Here is a 17,049-nt window from a genome sequence, read left to right as displayed (position 1 = left end):
GGCGGGACAGAATTAATATTTCGGTACCGAAGCATTTCCGGCATTTGATATCATCGGGAAATTTTTTTGTAACCACGAAGACCATCTACTGACATATATGTATAGTTCATAAGTCGTCCGCATAGGTGGTGCCACAATCTAACTATTTACTGTGACGTTCGATACTTGGTGTGTTCGGCAAAGTTGTTCATTAACAACTTCATAATCTGAAGGGACCATCGACTCATCGAAATATCGAGTAATGGAACAGAAATGCTTGGAAAGCAGTTTGAGGGGACCATCATAGTAACCATAACATTTTGTTTTTAGTATGGTTCCATAGATAGAACATCGACTCATGGAAGTTTCACTGTATAATCACAAAAGTTCAATAAGAAAAGTTTCAAAATGAAATGTCATAGGTACAAGTTTATTTGCAAACACGGTTGATTTGAAAATTCAAATCAATTTCTTAGTTAGCCAAAGATAAATAACCCGAAGATAACAAATATATCTTGTTTTTCTTCCTCTTCTTCTTGTTATTACGTCCTCACTGGGACAGAGCCTGCTTCTCAACTATTAATTGCGAGTTTTTTTGCCAAAGTTGCCATTTTCGCATTCGTATATCGTGTGGCAGGTACGAGGATACTCTGTGCCCTGGGTAGTCAAGGAAATTTCCTTTACGAAAAGATCCTGGACCGACCGGGATTCGAACCATGCTGAAGGTCGTGGCTTTGCTTTGTAACCGCGGACTCTAACCACTCGGCTAAGGAAGGCCCCCTAACAAATATATCATTGATCTAATATAATATTTCATATGTAGGTATACTGCGAAAAAAATATAAGAATAATCAACTTGGATTCATATTTCTTTATTTACCTTTTGGCATAGCTCATTAATTGTGGTAAGATTTTCAAGGGGGTATTCCTCTTGAGAGTTAGAGCCCTAATGACTTCTTCTTTGTGGTGTTACGTCCCAACTGGCACAAAGCCTGCTTCTCAGATTAGTGTTCTTATGAGCACTTTCACAGTTATTAACTGAGAGCTTTCTTTGCCGATTGACCATTTTTGCATGTGTATATCGTGTGGCAGGTACGAAGATACTCTATGCCCTGGGAATCGAGAAAATTTCCTTTACGAAAAGATCCTCGACCAGCGGGATTCGAACCCACGACCCTCAGCATGGTCACTCACGCGTTTACCGCTACGGCTATCTGGGCCCCTAGTTGAATTGAATTCAAATTTACACCAATTAGTTGTACGAATGATGGCAAAAAAGGAAGTTCTGGTTATTTGTATCCGATTTGGCTCAGTGATCTACCGGGACACCAGTATGCAACGCTAAATAGCACACAGAAACGTTCCTCACGAAGTGTTTGCTATCTTGACCCTCGCTGCTTGTAATCCCAGGGCCATTCAAGTGTTCGTTGAAGTGCTGCTTCCTCCTTTTGATAACTTCTCGTTCGTCTTTTAGGTCTATTACCTTACCTTTCAAATTTCGTCTATTAAAATTATGTTTATTACCTTTTCTTGTTACTTTTCATATTTCGGCTCGCAGCAAAAAGTGTTAGGGGAAGGGGTGGTAAAATGGACACCTTAAGGAAATCATCTTGTTTCTGATAGAAAAACGAGAAATTTGTGTAGTTCTATCGCATAACATCAAAAATTGGGATGTAATCTATAGCAGCGACATAGATTCAGACTAAAATAGCTAAATTTTCACATATTTTCATCGCTATCAAAAAGCGATGCAAATGTTCATTTTACCTGCACTATGTGGGTAAAATGAACAGCGGTTGGTGGTAAAACGAACACCATGCAAAAAACGTGAGCAAAACATATATTTCTGAAAATATTTATTGCCCTACCGAAAATACATCCATTAATGATTGTAACCCATTCAAGAAGAATTATAAAGGTATCAGATTTGACATCATATCATAACGATATTCACCTCACTGAAAAACCTCAAGTCTTCCGAGCTAAAAGTTACGTCAGTTCTAATTTTCAAGCGTGGTTTTCTAAAATCTTAGTTTTCGTTGATATTTTCACTTCAATTGACCTACGTATCAACTCGAACGCTCAGATTTATGCTCTAAATCGTCCGTGCGTGCTTAAAATTCATCGAAATTGTTTTTTTTCTCGGTAAAAGGCACTTTGTTCATTTTACCACCCCTGTTCATTTTACCACCACTTCCCCTACCAGTATGCGTAGAGCTTCCTATAGAAATTGCGTACCTTTTATGAACTGCCCATCTTCTTTCTATAGCGTTCAACGTTCAGGCCTGAAAAGAAGTTTCCCAAGTAACCACTAGCCCGCTAATTCGCCTTTTCGGCCTTATAGGGCTATTGTACGGCTAAAATAGAGCTTGTCAGCTGTATAATAGCACTATATTGGCACGGAGGGCGAATTATAGTGCCATTTGGTTACTTGGGTTCTTCCCGCAACTCTGTAAATATAGACTCTGGTTCAGCCGAGTCTTTTCTTTATTTATGGATGCCCAGAAATCTTATAGATTAGTATAAATAAATCAAACTGCGTTGTCAGGATTTGTATATTTAAAAAGTATGAGTTAAGGGAGAGTTGTAAAAGTGTAGTTTTCCTGTATAGCAATAAACGCACTAACACCCGAGCAAGCATGCGAGTATTGAAGCAATTCCTCAAGTAGTATGCATCCGGTGCAAACATTTCCAAACAATAATTCCAACGAAACAATTTTCTTCTTTCTTCCTGAACAACAAACCAATCCAAAGATGATTTTGTAGGTATCATACAACAAAGTCAACGCTCGGCAAGCACCAGTGGCACATCGCAGTCAGGATTAATCAAAATCGAACCACAGTCGTCCAGTGCACAAAAAGTGGTGCTCATCAATCAGCCGTCCGGCATAGGACAGGGACCGACAGCCAACGTGATCACAAAACCACTGTTCGTTGGAGGCAGTTCTTCCGGAACCGGAAGCTTACAGCACTCGACACCTCCGGAGCTGGATGATCTATCGCATCTGGCGTAAGCTAAGGTAAGCCGTGAGTTTGTTTTAACCGGGATGGGTTTTCGAATGATGTGTTGGAGTAAATGTTTGGGAATTTATTCTTGTGTGAGAATATAGATGTAGATGAGATCTTATGTAAAACTGATGGAAGCGTTTTAGATGATCCGAAATCCGTATTCCGATTTTTTTAGGAGGGATCAGTGCATTCAATAGAAGTCGTCGCGGAGAAGTACTTCTCCCATACGACTAATTTTTAAACTTGGTCGGCACGGCATAAGCAATGAAATTCCTTCATAATATGATAAACAATCACATGGTATTTCCACACATTCTTTGGATGCTTCCCCATGGTTGAATACCAATCTGACACATATGGTATTAGTCAATGGGTCCAATGCTTTCCAACTGCTTTGGGTTTTATTCGTTCTAAGCACTTTTGACCAGATAGGTTCTCCATATCTAAGTATGGATAGCACCAAGGGTGGCACTGGCGGTTCTTTACTGCTACCCCAACGTGTCGCAGGTTCTAAAATGTGAACAACCATACAAAATTACGACCAAACAATGGTGAATGCGTGATCAATTTTCACGAAAACATCCCTTTTGTGAATTTGGCAGAATTTGCTGATTAAATTGCCAACAGCGCACTGCAGTTGTATGTAGCAAATAACTGCTTGCAAACAATATCTTTCAAGCGTATTTATTACCTGTAATTTTGCGAATAATATTTTTTACCTTTCCGCGTTAAGCCTTAAAACTGGTTCTGGACTTAGGTTGGCGGCTTTTGAATTTTACTCCTATTTGATAGCCGCCGTCCACCCTTGGATAGCACCACGCTTGCCAGAAGCTTTCGTTTACAGCAGAACTGTTAGACATCATCCTTGAAAGCGTCGGAATATCCGTAGATGCTTTTTTGCAAGCATAATCAACCAAGAAGCTGAGCTTTCCATCGATCGTTACCCTAAGATGTCTAAGGATCGCTTGAATTATATGGTGCAATCACCTACCAAGAAAGGCACCCTACGCTCGGACTTTCAGTTGTTGACCACCACCAAGATTGAGCTTGTGATGTGCCAGTCTCAATTTCCTGGACCTCATTCATTCCTCAACTATGAAGATAGAGTGCGCTGCTGTCAACTTTACTTCCTCCATCGATTCGCAATAGACCATTAGGGTGATGTCGTCGGTGAAGTCAACAACCTTAACACCCGTCGGAAGGGACAGCTTCAGTACGTCATCGTACATCGCATTCCATAACCGCGGGCCCAGGATTGAACCTTGAGGTACTCCCGCGGTAATTTGAACGCTTTTCTGCCCTTCCTCTGTGTCATACAGTAGAATCCTACCATCAAAATAACTTTCTAGAAGGTTACACAACTGCACCGGTATCTTGAGGCGGTGAAATGCGTTCAACAGCGCAAGCTGAGGAGCGATAGCCCACGCCAGTTGACAGTTGCCCTTCGTGCGCGACAGACGTATTCACTCATGTCTCAAACTTCTCGCGAAAGCTGTAACGAAATTCAAGATGTCTTCTTATCGGAAGAATACACTTGTAGTGGACTTCAGCGTTTTACCGAAGCGTCCCCCAGCGAATCAAGTGGAGGAGTTCCTCAAAGATATCGTTAAACTCGATATGGTCGATGTTAGGAGCATCCAACTCCACACTCTACGAAACTGTGTGTACATCGAAATGCACAACGCAGGTTTGCCCCTTCGCCTAGCGAAACAGCATCACCTGAAATACTCAATTGGGTATAACGGAGTGAGATACTACATCCCAATGTACGTGGATGGTCCAACAACCACCATCAGGATCCACGATCTATCGCCACGGATGTCGAATACAACTATATCCGACTACTTGCAACAGTTCGGCAAAGTCATCTCCATTACCAATGAAGTGTGGAGACATTATTTTGCCGGAATGCCAAACGGAGTGAGATTGGTGCGAATGCGAGTGGAGAAGCCGGTACCGACTTATATCACTATCGACAATCAACCCTCACTCGTTACCTACACAAAAGACGATAGACCTAAAACATCATCGAACGAGAAAAAAATTGAACAAAACCTACAGCAACACAGCTCTGTTTCTACTATCAGCCAAGCGAACCACAATGACAACCAACCGATGGAACAGCATCAAATCGACGTAGACGATAACGACGAAGACGACGATCACGCCGACGACGGCAACAGCAATGATAGTGCGACAGATGACGAATTGCAAATCACCACGAAGCGGCTACTGTCAACCCGAACGTCGAGTGATGAGAACGATGAAGGGCGAGTGCATAGTAAGGAAACTGAAACAGAGAAAGCTTAGCTTAGACTGACTACACATATCAATGGTTGCTATTCCGTGATTGACCGAAGTCAGTGAAAATGCACAAAGAATCAACTAGAAGTTCGGCTGGGATTGGCCATAATCTTCTTCAGTGTGCATAATTCAGTGCCTCTATTTATACAAGGTCAATAACGGCGCCGGCCACGTCCTTGCAGTCAGGTGGGATTGGGGGAAGGAATGTTAGTGTGTAACCTTTGCTTTTTGGAGACCGTGTTTGCCTCTGCATCTCCACAAAGGTTACTGGGAGGGATGTTTGTTAATGGGGAGGATCGTTGGGTCATAGGATTCACTTTGATAAGCGATTAGACCATGATTATACGTAAATATAATATTTTCATTTGATATGAACAATTTCTATGTAGAGGAAAATTATGCCGACACTTGAGGTGACGAACCATTCAGGACTGTCAGGACGAAAGCATGTGTTATTATATTTTACTCATTTGAAAAGAAACAAAAAACTCGATTGGTTGGGACATCATAGAACACTCTTATTCTTATGCCGACACTTACAGTGGCGAACCATCCAAAGTTTGTTGAATAAAGTGAACCTTTCGCAAGTCTACACTTGTAGTGTCGAACCATTCAAAGTTTTTTTAATTACAAAAATAAAGGTATATAAGAGGTGTTCTGAAAAAAAAATGTTAAACATAAATAAATCATGAATCAGAGTTTGTGTCGACACTCACAGTGACGAACCATCCATAGTTTGTTGAAAAATCATATTTACATCCCACCATTGTAACGATTGAATGTGCAGTCATACATATTTTATAGATTAGAAATAGTAGCATGAAACGAGCTCACCAATTGATCCGTTATCCTTGACTGAGCAGCCACAATCCACTTTCGGCTTCACTCGTTTGCTCGGCTATGAAAAAGCACTCAGGAAAAAAAATAAGCGCGCGACCCAAAAAGAATAAAAAAAAAAACTGTTCGGGCTTTCTTGACGCACTGCCCAGGAGCAAGCGTCAAGGTCGAAGGATCAAACAGAACTCTGTAAGGAAACTGAAACAGAGAAAGAACAAAAAGAGCCATTGGAATCTTCTGATGTGGGTTGGAGGATAACCCGATCTAGAAAATGTAAAAAAATAAATAATAATTGAATTGTTTGCAAATCTAGGTAGAATAATTAATAATTGAATTTGTCGATAGAATAACTAATTAATAGAAATGAATTATATTGTCAATCTAAATTCAATCGGACACGAATGCACCACACTGGTGTAAAGTGTCGATAATAAACAAACAAACAAACAAACAACGATAGCCCACGCATTTTACCGCCTCAAGATACCGCGCAGTAACGGACGCCGCTCCTGTTATGCTCGATTGCCACTTCAGCAGTCTGAACGACCGTCTGGATGGCGTCCAGAGTAGATTTACCTTTCCTGAATCTAAACTGGTTGTTGGACAGGCCGTCCGCACCTTCCGTATACGGTACTAGCCTGTTGAGGATCAACTTCTCCAATAGCTTGCCCGTCTTATCTAGTAGTACGCCGCCGGGTAGTAGCATCATTTTCTGTCGCATCCATACATCCGGGAAGATTCCTTGATCTATGCAGCGTTGCATCGTGGTGTTGATCATCTCTGGATCAGTATTCACTGCCGCTTTTAAGACAACATTTGGGATACCATCGGGTCCCGGTGCCTTGTTTGACGCGAATGATCTCACGACTTCTACCAACTCTTCGTTCGTCACCGTCGCCACTTCTCCTCCTTCATCTGCCGCATACCGCGCTGAGGGCCATGGGCTTGTGGGGTGATGCGGGAAGAGTACATGGATTATCGATCGCAGCAACTCGGGCGACTTCTCTTGGGGCGCTATGGCGCCTATGGTCTTAGTCATTACCACTCTGTAGGCGTCACCCCACGGACTCGAGTTGGCACTCTTCCAGAGACTATCAAAGCATTCCCGTTTTCGACTCTTGATTTCCTTCTTGAAAGATAACTTTGCCTCTCTGAATGCTGCACCGCGTTCCTCACTTTGTGCTTCTCGTGCGCGTTGCATTCTACGTCTAGCCCGAAGCCAGATTGCTCGAAGATTTGCAATTCATTCGCACCACCAGTACACCGGCGGCCTGTTCTCTCTAGGAGGGGCCTTTCTCGGCATGGCAGCATCACAAGCTCGTGATATCGCAGCAACTAGCTCTTCACCGTTTAGATCCAGAGTGTTCCGTTCGCGCCTCAGGGCTTCAGTGAATACTTCGCCATCGAAGCCCGCTGTTTTCCAACTTCAGGCTTGGGTCGAGTTACATCTCGCTGCCTTCCGCCCGCCTGGTATTTAACTATAGCGAATCGATTGATGATCGCTGTGAGTATAACCGTCATCAACGTGCCAGTTCATGGTACCTAAAAGGTTAGGACTACAAAACGTCACGTCGATAATCGATTCAACAACCGAAAGTAGGTGCAGCGACTGCACGATCACTTCGAAGCGCTCCGTCAAACACTTGGGGGTGATAATCGACGATAAGCTTACCTTCTTTAGCCACGTCGATTATGCCTGCAAGAGAGCCTCCACAGCTATTGTGGCACTGTCCTGGATGATGTCCAATAGCTCTGCGGTGTACACCAGTAAGCGTAAGCTTCTGGTCAGTGTCGCCTCGTCTATACTGAGTAGACCTATTCATATTTTCAAGAATGTCAGGAAATCAACCAGTCAACCAATATTTAGATTTTTCATGTTAAAATGAACTTCTGGTCAAAATTGCAATCAATTTGGAGAAAAATTAGGTGTGCTTCAAATCAATTATGTATTTTTAGGATAATTTCAAGCTATAAAAAATCATAACTATTGAACGGAACCCCAAAAATTATTGGAAATACCTCTACACAGTAGTTGATTCAATTCTACGAACTTTTGTCGAACATGATTTTACGATTGGAGCAAGTTTTAACATAGTTTGGTTGAGGTTTGTGCTTCGAGGTTCTTGAAAATCACCAATTTTAGGAAGTGTTCTCTCTAAAAAACATACCTGTATGAAAATTTAGGATTTTTATCTTCCAGAGCATGATGACTACACTTCTTCTTTCTGGCGTTACGTCCCAACTGGGACAAAGCCTGCTTCTCAGATTAGTGTTCTTATGAGCACTTCCACAGTTATTGAGCGTTTTGCACCTTATTAGACTACTGTGCAGAAAATTTTTGCACAGTGAATATTTGCACACCTCACACATCAGTCTAACAGCATACTTTGATACTAACTTTTTTCGTCTTTGTTTTGATTTTGTGCTCCAAAAATGACATCCACGCACCACCATGTAACGCATTTTATATGAACATTTTACAAATCTTGTATGAGCTGTAACATCCGAAAGACCCCCATCCTACCTCTTCAGCGTTATTAAATCAGTGAATAAGCTCTTGACTTATCGACCGGTGAACTAAATTGGATCGATCCAGGAATTCAATCCGAACATTGCCAGAAACGCCACCGAAAGAATGCTACAGTGACCAGAGGAGAATTCACACCTCTTGATGACGAGTTGAGTTCGTTTCTCAACGTAGAGTATTTGAGTGAACCGTTAGATAACGACAAGATCAAGTTGCTGAAAGCTCTTCCGTTAAAAGGAATGCCGATTTGATAATCTATTATATCCTGAATCTGTGGGAAACATATCTAATTCTGGATATGATTTAGATGATTCTACCATAATAGATTCAACAATCAATAGTTTTCCAAAGAAAAAACTTCCCAATGAGCCTTACGGCTGCTGACTGTTATAAAATGCTTATCCCTTCCCCAATCTCCCGTTTGCCGTCCGCGCTTCCAAGGGCCATGTAAAAAGAACAATGTAAAAGAATTCTGATAATGGGGTGTAGCTGACAATACGGTGGAGATTTTTAACATCAATGCTGGTTGCTTTCAAATAAACATAACCATAACGTAGTATTCACCCAATCTATTTGACTGCTTTGAATTTATTTGAAACGTCATGCATAGCTTTCAAATCATACGCCTGCTGATGTCAAGGAGTGTGCAAATTGTCTCCGGCACAAGAACAATTTCATTAGAATCTAAAAATTCGTGCAACGGTCAATATTAACTGAGAGCTTTCTTTGCCGATTGACCATTTTTGCATGTGTATATCGTGTGGCAGGTACGAAGATACTCTATGCCCTGGGAATCGAGAAAATTTCCTTTACGAAAAGATCCTCGACCAGCGGGATTCGAACCCACGATCCTCAGCATGGTCATGCTGAATAGCTGCGCGTTTACCACTACGGCTATCTGGGCCCCATGATAACTACACATATCTATAACTCAATCCCGTTGAAAGTTACAAGTTATCTTACGAAAATAAATTGTAAAAAATAGTAACTTAGGAAGCACATATGTGAATCCGCTGTGGGGGAGCAAAGAGCACCATCGTGAGCTTTGTGGAATGTAAAAAATGAACACGTTAGCACTGCTTTTTCTCAGTCGATGATGATGATTGTTTTCAAATCGTTCTGAATCGTCAATGAAATGCGATCAAAACAATCATCAATCGGAAAGAAAAAGCAATGCTAACTTGTTCAATTCATTCATTCGTCGGTACATGTGTCATGCGTGATTTAACTATCATCAGGTTGCGATGCAGTGCTCGATCTTTGGGCATTTTTTGTAATTTATTGCCTTAGGTAACATGTAAGCTGTTAATGGTTAATGAATTCATAGCTTTACAATGTTCCATTCCCGTTGACTATGGTCTGAAAAAATAATGTCAATGTGTGTTTTTTGTACCATTTATATTCAAAAAACTGTGATTTCAGGGTACTGCGGAAAACAAATCTCGATCAAACAATGTTAAAACTCGATTTGATCTTATTAGCGTGTTCGACAAACTTTAACAGAATAGAATTAGCTTTCAAGTAGTGGTAATAGCAAGTGGTTTTGATTTTCCAAATGCTAGTTATGATTTTTCAAACCTTGATATAAGCTCAAAAACACATTTCCAACTTGAAGCATATTGAAATCTTTATCAAATGAGCTGAAAATTTGACCACACATTGTTCTTAGCATGATAATTCGGAATACTGCTTGACCGGTAGATTTCCAGACATTTTTTCAAATATGAACAGGTCTAATACTGAGGTATGGTGGCCCGGCTTGGGGCACGGCTTTAAGTACCGACAGCAAGCTGGAGAGTACTTATAGGCTAATATGCCTGAGGGTTGCGAGCGCGTACCGTACCGTGTCACACGATGCACTCTGCGTCATCACCGGTATGGTGAAAGGCGCGGCACAAGAGGCATACGCAGGACTGCCAGGCTGGCCTCTATGGTCAAATGGCAACGTGCTTGGGACAGTTCCACCAAGGGAGTGTGGACTCACAGGTTGATTCCGAGGTTAGTGGGATGGGAAGTGGGGGAGGGGAGAGTAAATGTGTATTGTGTATGCCTTTTTAACAGTCCTCTATCCATTGGGTACGATCGTTGCAGTAACCGTCGTTCCATAGCACGTATCTTCTCACCCACCATCGAGAGATATTGATACGCAAGTGGTGGTTTGTTTCTCTCCGATTCCTATATTAGTTCAGTATCTACTGGTTTACATCCATACCACCAGTCATTGTGAATCCGAAATAATCTGCAGATGTTTGCATATGTTAAGTTCAGTCGTTATGCCTTCCTTTGCCAGTCGGATGGTTGTTGTTATCGGATATCATATTTCTGAATCAATTGGGTTGCCGATATCGTAAATCGCCCCTTGACGATCTACTTTTCCGTGGAAGACGCCGATCTACAGCTATCCGTGCTGAAATCGTGGAAAAACGTCCTCGTCCGTAATCAAACAGTGTTCCAACTATTTGATCTTGGTTTTGGCAGGCACTGACCTATCAGCGCCTTGGGATTGGAATTGAGGTTCCGATCTACATCCAGTTAGAAGATGGAAAAGTGATTTCGAACTCCTTATCGCCTTTCGATTTCGTTCGAAAATCACACCTGCCTTTGGAAATTTGGGAACACCGTCCCGGAAAATTACGAGTGCCTTCACTCATAAACCATTGGTAGCAATCGATGACCCATGTCAATGCAATCGCTAATTAGATGTTGATTGCTGTATCGTCCGTGATGACAACAACCACCGTTGAAAGCCGATCTTCATTGCTCCATGCAACGAAATGTTTCCGAAAGAAATGATGACCTTGAATCTTCATCCATACTGATAGCAAATATAAGCGCAACGACCATTCATTCGCTTTCACCATCCGTAGCTCCACATATCGCTTCTTGTTGACATGCCTAGCCAACAAACCCTTCCTGGTGTTGATCATCGCCAAACTTATGAGTAGTGACGTGGATGATCCACAGCGTTGTTGCTCCATACCCATGCGTTGTAGCAATTGCGTGAGAGAAGAGAAATAGTTCGTTGTATTGTACCGTCATGACCCAAGCTTCGGCAGACACATACTCATGTGTACTGACCTACGCAAACAGTTGACCCCGTGTTGACCATCGTCCAATTGTATACATACAGACTGAGCGATCCAAATTGGAATACCCTCAAATCCAATGTTGTTATGCAAATACTATTGCCGACAGAATAGTGGATGTAGATTCTGCTCTCGACCCGTGTGTAATAGGTGTAAATTGGTGATACCGAAGCTCCGCACATGTATTGATCTAGCCGTGTCACGTGCAATCGGTAGTGCACTCCTCATCATAGGTGATCGCGTGTCTCCAGTTTTAAAGATATATTGTGGGGGGTGAAGGGGAAGAGAATTTCTCTTGCAGTATCCAGAGGAGATGGCTTCGGCAGGGCTTATACTTGCAGCACTTACCGAGACAACAAAATACGATTCCAACCAGTAGTGGAGTGATGTTTTGCCAAAAGTGATCTTCTCAGCTCAATGTATGTATCGACCCAGATGTCGATCCGTGTTATCGGGGTATAAGTTGGGTATGTGTTGTTGTTACGAAGAAGTTTGAATGGGATTAAAGTGTTGCCTGTTCAGTGTTCTCCAATATTCTGCTCTCTCTCTCTCTCTCTCTCTCTCTCTCTCTCTCTCTCTCTCTCTCTCTCTCTCTCTCTCTCTCTCTCTCTCTCTCTCTCTCTCTCTCTCTCTCTCTCTCTCTCTCTCTCTCTCTCTCTCTCTCTCTCTCTCTCTCTCTCTCTCTCTCTCTCTCTCTCTCTCTCTCTCTCTCTCTCTCTCTCTCTCTCTCTCTCTCTCTCTCTCTCTCTCTCTCTCTCTCTCTCTCTCTCTCTCTCTCTCTCTCTCTCTCTCTCTCTCTCTCTCTCTCTCTCTCTCTCTCTCTCTCTCTCTCTCTCTCTCTCTCTCTCTCTCTCTCTCTCTCTCTCTCTCTCTCTCTCTCTCTCTCTCTCTCTCTCTCTCTCTCTCTCTCTCTCTCTCTCTCTCTCTCTCTCTCTCTCTCTCTCTCTCTCTCTCTCTCTCTCTCTCTCTCTCTCTCTCTCTCTCTCTCTCTCTCTCTCTCTCTCTCTCTCTCTCTCTCTCTCTCTCTCTCTCTCTCTCTCTCTCTCTCTCTCTCTCTCTCTCTCTCTCTCTCTCTCTTCTCTCTCTCTCTCTCTCTCTCTCTCTCTCTCTCTCTCTCTCTCTCTCTCTCTCTCTCTCTCTCTCTCTCTCTCTCTCTCTCTCTCTCTCTCTCTCTCTCTCTCTCTCTCTCTCTCTCTCTCTCTCTCTCTCTCTCTCTCTCTCTCTCTCTCTCTCTCTCTCTCTCTCTCTCTCTCTCTCTCTCTCTCTCTCTCTCTCTCTCTCTCTCTCTCTCTCTCTCTCTCTCTCTCTCTCTCTCTCTCTCTCTCTCTCTCTCTCTCTCTCTCTCTCTCTCTCTCTCTCTCTCTCTCTCTCTCTCTCTCTCTCTCTCTCTCTCTCTCTCTCCTCTCTCTCTCGTTCGTTCGTTCGTTCGTCGTAGTCGGCCCTACGGTCGAATTCGACCCTTACAGCGATTAAGTGGCCGCGGGGAGAACATCCTGGTAGCGTTGCTGTCGTAGCGCCGGCCTACTGGGTTGGATACGAGCCTCTGGTTGTTCGGGGCAGGTGGAGGCCCCTTCGTCAGCAATCCCAGCTGGTGCTAGCTGATAGGGCCTGAGCCTTCAGTAGGTCAAATTGCGAAGCCCGCAGTATCAGTTCTTGATACCTGCGGTGCAGCTGGGCGCGGGCGTTGTGGTCGACCCTGCCCGCCTTCAGCGGACAATGGGAGGTAAGGACCAGCTGGGAAGCTGGCAAAGCGCCAGCATGCTACCTTGGTGGACCCCCCTAAGCGTGCCATTGATGTTCTGCATGGCTACGCAGCTAACCTGGAGATTGCGATGTGCAATAGTCCCTATCCGAAGCAATGCCTTCTTGGTGGTTCCGGAGAGTCGGGGGTGTAGTCCTGTTTATTGCTTGCATGTAGTAAATGGTCTCCAACCCCACACTCCCGGACCTTGGTCCGGCGTCTGTTGAGCAGATTATCCCCCCATTGCTAAGAAGAAAGAAGGCAAAATAGACACTGTGTCGTGCCAGACTGATGTATTTTCCTTCACAGGCAACTCGAATATATCCGATAACTTTTGCTTTGCCAGAACAAACCGTAAGGAAATTCTTACATCGTTAACATTACGCTTATGTTAGCCCTTCCTGTCCACACGGTTGGGTTTCATTCACAAAGTTCATAACGCCAAATACGGCCATTTTTGACACCACCCATCCTATTTAAATATTTTTTGTATGAATATTGTACGAATTTTGTATGAGCTGTAACATTTTAAGGACGTCCTCCCATCCCTTTCAGCGTTATGGAATTTGTGAACAGGCCATTGGAGAAAACATGTATCCTTTCTCTATTTTCTTGGTGAAGGTGGAAAGTCTGAAATTGATACCAAATGAATTTTGTTATTATAAAATTTTACTCATCAGCTTTCACCCTGACTACGTCAATGGCTTTTAAAATATACATTATTATAAACTTATATTCATTCTTTTTGTTACTATCACAATCAACATAAAATTATTATCTTTTTGTTATGTGAGAAAATTTTACTATAATATTCGTTGGCTACACCACTAGCCCATCACCTAAAAAGCTTTGGATTTTTCCATATCTTAGAAAATAGAATTCAACAAAAATAGTTCGCGACCCTTCTTTGAATCCAGCATAAATTCTTGAAGGTAACTAAAAATCTTAGAGGGATGAAGAAACTGTTTTTAAAATTTCCAATCCATGAATATCCTCGACCCGATCTAGTCTAGCTGGTGTACAATCATTGCTGATCAACTACTGTTGCGGTGTGGAGATAAACCAGCAATCGGCTGAAAATCTGGATAATAAAGATAATGAGAATCTAAAAAACGTATGGTTTTCCGCGATCTCCATACCCCGGTTACCTTATGAAATTGTAGCTCACTTTTGTCTCGCTGCCACGTTTTACCAAGTAGTTATCTGTTTAGAAGGCAATTCGTCATCATGCACATGGTAAATGAATTAAATAAATCATTTTTGCTTTGCTTGTGTTTTATTTCCGACAACTACTTTGTACCATTTCTCTAAACACAACGTGAAAAGTGTAAACTACTTCTAGATCCTACTGGAAAAGCAATAAAACGACGCTAGGTGACCTAAGGCCCAAAGCTGTAAAAGTTCAAAACTTTAATAGAAAAGATGCACGGACTTGCTTATGGAAGGAACCTGATGAATATATTATATATATATAGTATGCTGTAGGTAGATTTGAGGAAAGTTGAACATTGTTTGAAAAAGTTGTACACGTTCGCTTAGTGGGTCGATTTATTGAAAGCTCCAATCACGCGTAATGGAGAATATTCTGATCCTCGAAGCGGTGGCATCCCATTGGAAATGCTTCGGAGAGCAGACCGCCTCTTCATTGATTCGGAACTTGGCAGTCACTGGAAAAAATATACATTATTACACTCAAATATTATAAAAGGGGGAATTTGCTACTACCTAGCATTTCCAAAAAGTCGTTCAGCGTATCTTGGTTGCGTTCGGTGCATGACAGAACGAATTTGCACTTATTGTTCGTGAGTGCGAATACGTAGTTTATAGCGATGAGTAAAGGTTGAAACAGGGCATGGTCATACACGATATCCGCTCCGACGAGGACATCCGGTTCGATTAGCTGGTTAATGTTAGATGCATTGATATAACTCCAATCCAGATCCATCACAGCGACTATTGAATCTCCATTATCGACCAAACATTTTACCAATGGGTTGTCAGTTTCGACCTTTGCGCCCTTGGGGAAGTTCAACTCAACGTTTTGCTTTAGCGTCCCAACTACCGAGCTGTGGTAATCTGAGAGAACTATCATCGATGGTTCACAATGTTTCGCCATGAATATTCCAGTTAATCCTACACCTGAGCCGAGTTCCAGTATATTTTTGCCATGAAAGTCCTCTAGATTATTTGTAATAAACTCACACAAAGCCTTCGAGGCTTGCCAACTACATAACCCCGTTGTACCCTCCGATATGAACGCAGACGATTCTTTCAAGGTAATCACATCATTTCCAGGTAACTCGTAATGTTTGTAACTGAATCCAGCTTGGTCCTCCATTCCTGATTGGCTTAGTAATCCGCAGTACCTTTCGTAGAGCTGGTCGTGCTGTTCTATGTTCATCTTATTCAGATGGTGTATAATATGCTTTAAAAATGCTACTTGGTATCCTAACTTTAAAGGATACTGAACTACTAGGGTATTGTTCACCGTTTGGTTTAATAATTCTTCCTGCTCGTCCCAATTGATGTCGTCCAAAAGACCCTTGAAGAAAGAAAGAAAGTAAAATACAACAAATATCCTTGATGGTCTTCGGAGGACTAGTACTCACGTGCCAATCTATCTGATTAATAGGCGTCCCACACAAAAAGTTCTTTCTAACTAGTGCCAGGGCATCCTCAGGGCGCATGGTTTTATTTTTACATTTTTGAAACATTGCTGCTGGCGCGCTGCACCACTAGAAGCGTATCTGATTGGCGATGACCGTGACAATGGGGGCCTCTTGAAGATCTGCCACGAAAGCTGGATTGCACAAAATGATAAGTGAACTGATCGCGATATGAATACATTTCCGACTGAATGGCCCAAAAACTATAGTCTCGAGATTGGTATTTGGAATAATTTCAACGCAATTTCCACTGTATTCTCTTACGGAATGCTAAAAGTCGAACTGCAGATTCGCAGCAATAATTAGCCGTAGTTAATTATCGTGTTTTTGCGGCAGATTTGAATGGCAAGTTTATTTATAATTCGTATTATTACAAGTGTTTTCATTTGTACGTGGCTCTTTTTTTCCTCTTTCAAGTATTATAGAATTAATTGAATTTTCGCGCAGAAGCATGGTATTAACGATGTCAAAATATTTTGCCTCCGGATGATATACCGTATTTGTTTCTCTCCTTTGAGTTTCTTGGCTGCCTTACGCTGTTTCGCCTATCTGCTTTGCTACTGCCTGTCTTGTATGTATACAGTTTGATTTGACAGTGGCTTTTCTATCTCTTCTAGTCATATAAGTATGTTGAGATTCTTGCTTCAATTCACCACGAGATGGAAAACGATATAAATGTCTGCTAGGGTGACTAGGCCAAAATACTTAAATAGTCATTGTATTTCGATGTTTAACATATACAATAAGTGATAAATGTTAATAAAATTTTTATGCTACGTATGTCATACATTTTATTGTGGTGACGATACAAAAGTGGAGTAAAAAATGCGACTTCGAAAAGTAATTAACAACATATTCAACTGTCCCAGATAAGTTGGGTCGATCTTTCCAACTTTTTGT

At 42.1% G+C, this 17,049-nt stretch overlaps 2 protein-coding genes across 3 annotated transcripts in view; one reads left to right on the top strand and one right to left on the bottom strand.

Moving 5' to 3' along the window:
* Positions 1 to 3,117, top strand: part of LOC5568661 (transcription initiation factor TFIID subunit 6) — a 32,213-nt gene extending 29,096 nt beyond the window's left edge. Inside the window, exon 4 of one of the 2 annotated variants that reach the window (XM_001652445.2) lies at positions 2,746 to 3,117. In XM_001652445.2, coding sequence (XP_001652495.1) covers positions 2,746 to 2,993 — 248 coding nt within the window. In that variant the 3' untranslated portion in view covers positions 2,994 to 3,117. Of the gene's footprint in view, positions 1 to 2,733 lie in introns of both variants that reach the window. The other variant, XM_021850099.1, reaches the window with a different exon arrangement.
* Positions 3,118 to 14,740: 11,623 nt separating this feature from the next.
* LOC5568662 (protein-lysine N-methyltransferase EEF2KMT) lies at positions 14,741 to 16,747 on the bottom strand. Its single transcript, XM_001652447.2, has 4 exons — positions 16,645 to 16,747; positions 16,093 to 16,283; positions 15,209 to 16,025; positions 14,741 to 15,150 (listed from the first exon to the last, which is right to left on the bottom strand). The coding sequence occupies exons 2-4, from the start codon at positions 16,195 to 16,197 to the stop codon at positions 15,032 to 15,034; spliced, it is 1,041 nt and encodes a 346-aa protein (XP_001652497.1). The 5' UTR covers positions 16,198 to 16,283; positions 16,645 to 16,747; the 3' UTR covers positions 14,741 to 15,031.
* Positions 16,748 to 17,049: the final 302 nt, after the last annotated feature.

The sequence above is a fragment of the Aedes aegypti genome, chromosome 3 (genome assembly GCF_002204515.2).
Source record: "Aedes aegypti strain LVP_AGWG chromosome 3, AaegL5.0 Primary Assembly, whole genome shotgun sequence".
NCBI classification, from domain to species: domain Eukaryota; kingdom Metazoa; phylum Arthropoda; class Insecta; order Diptera; family Culicidae; genus Aedes; species Aedes aegypti.
The sequence above is the reverse complement of the archived record's forward strand: the minus strand, read 5'-3'. Positions and strand labels throughout refer to the sequence as shown.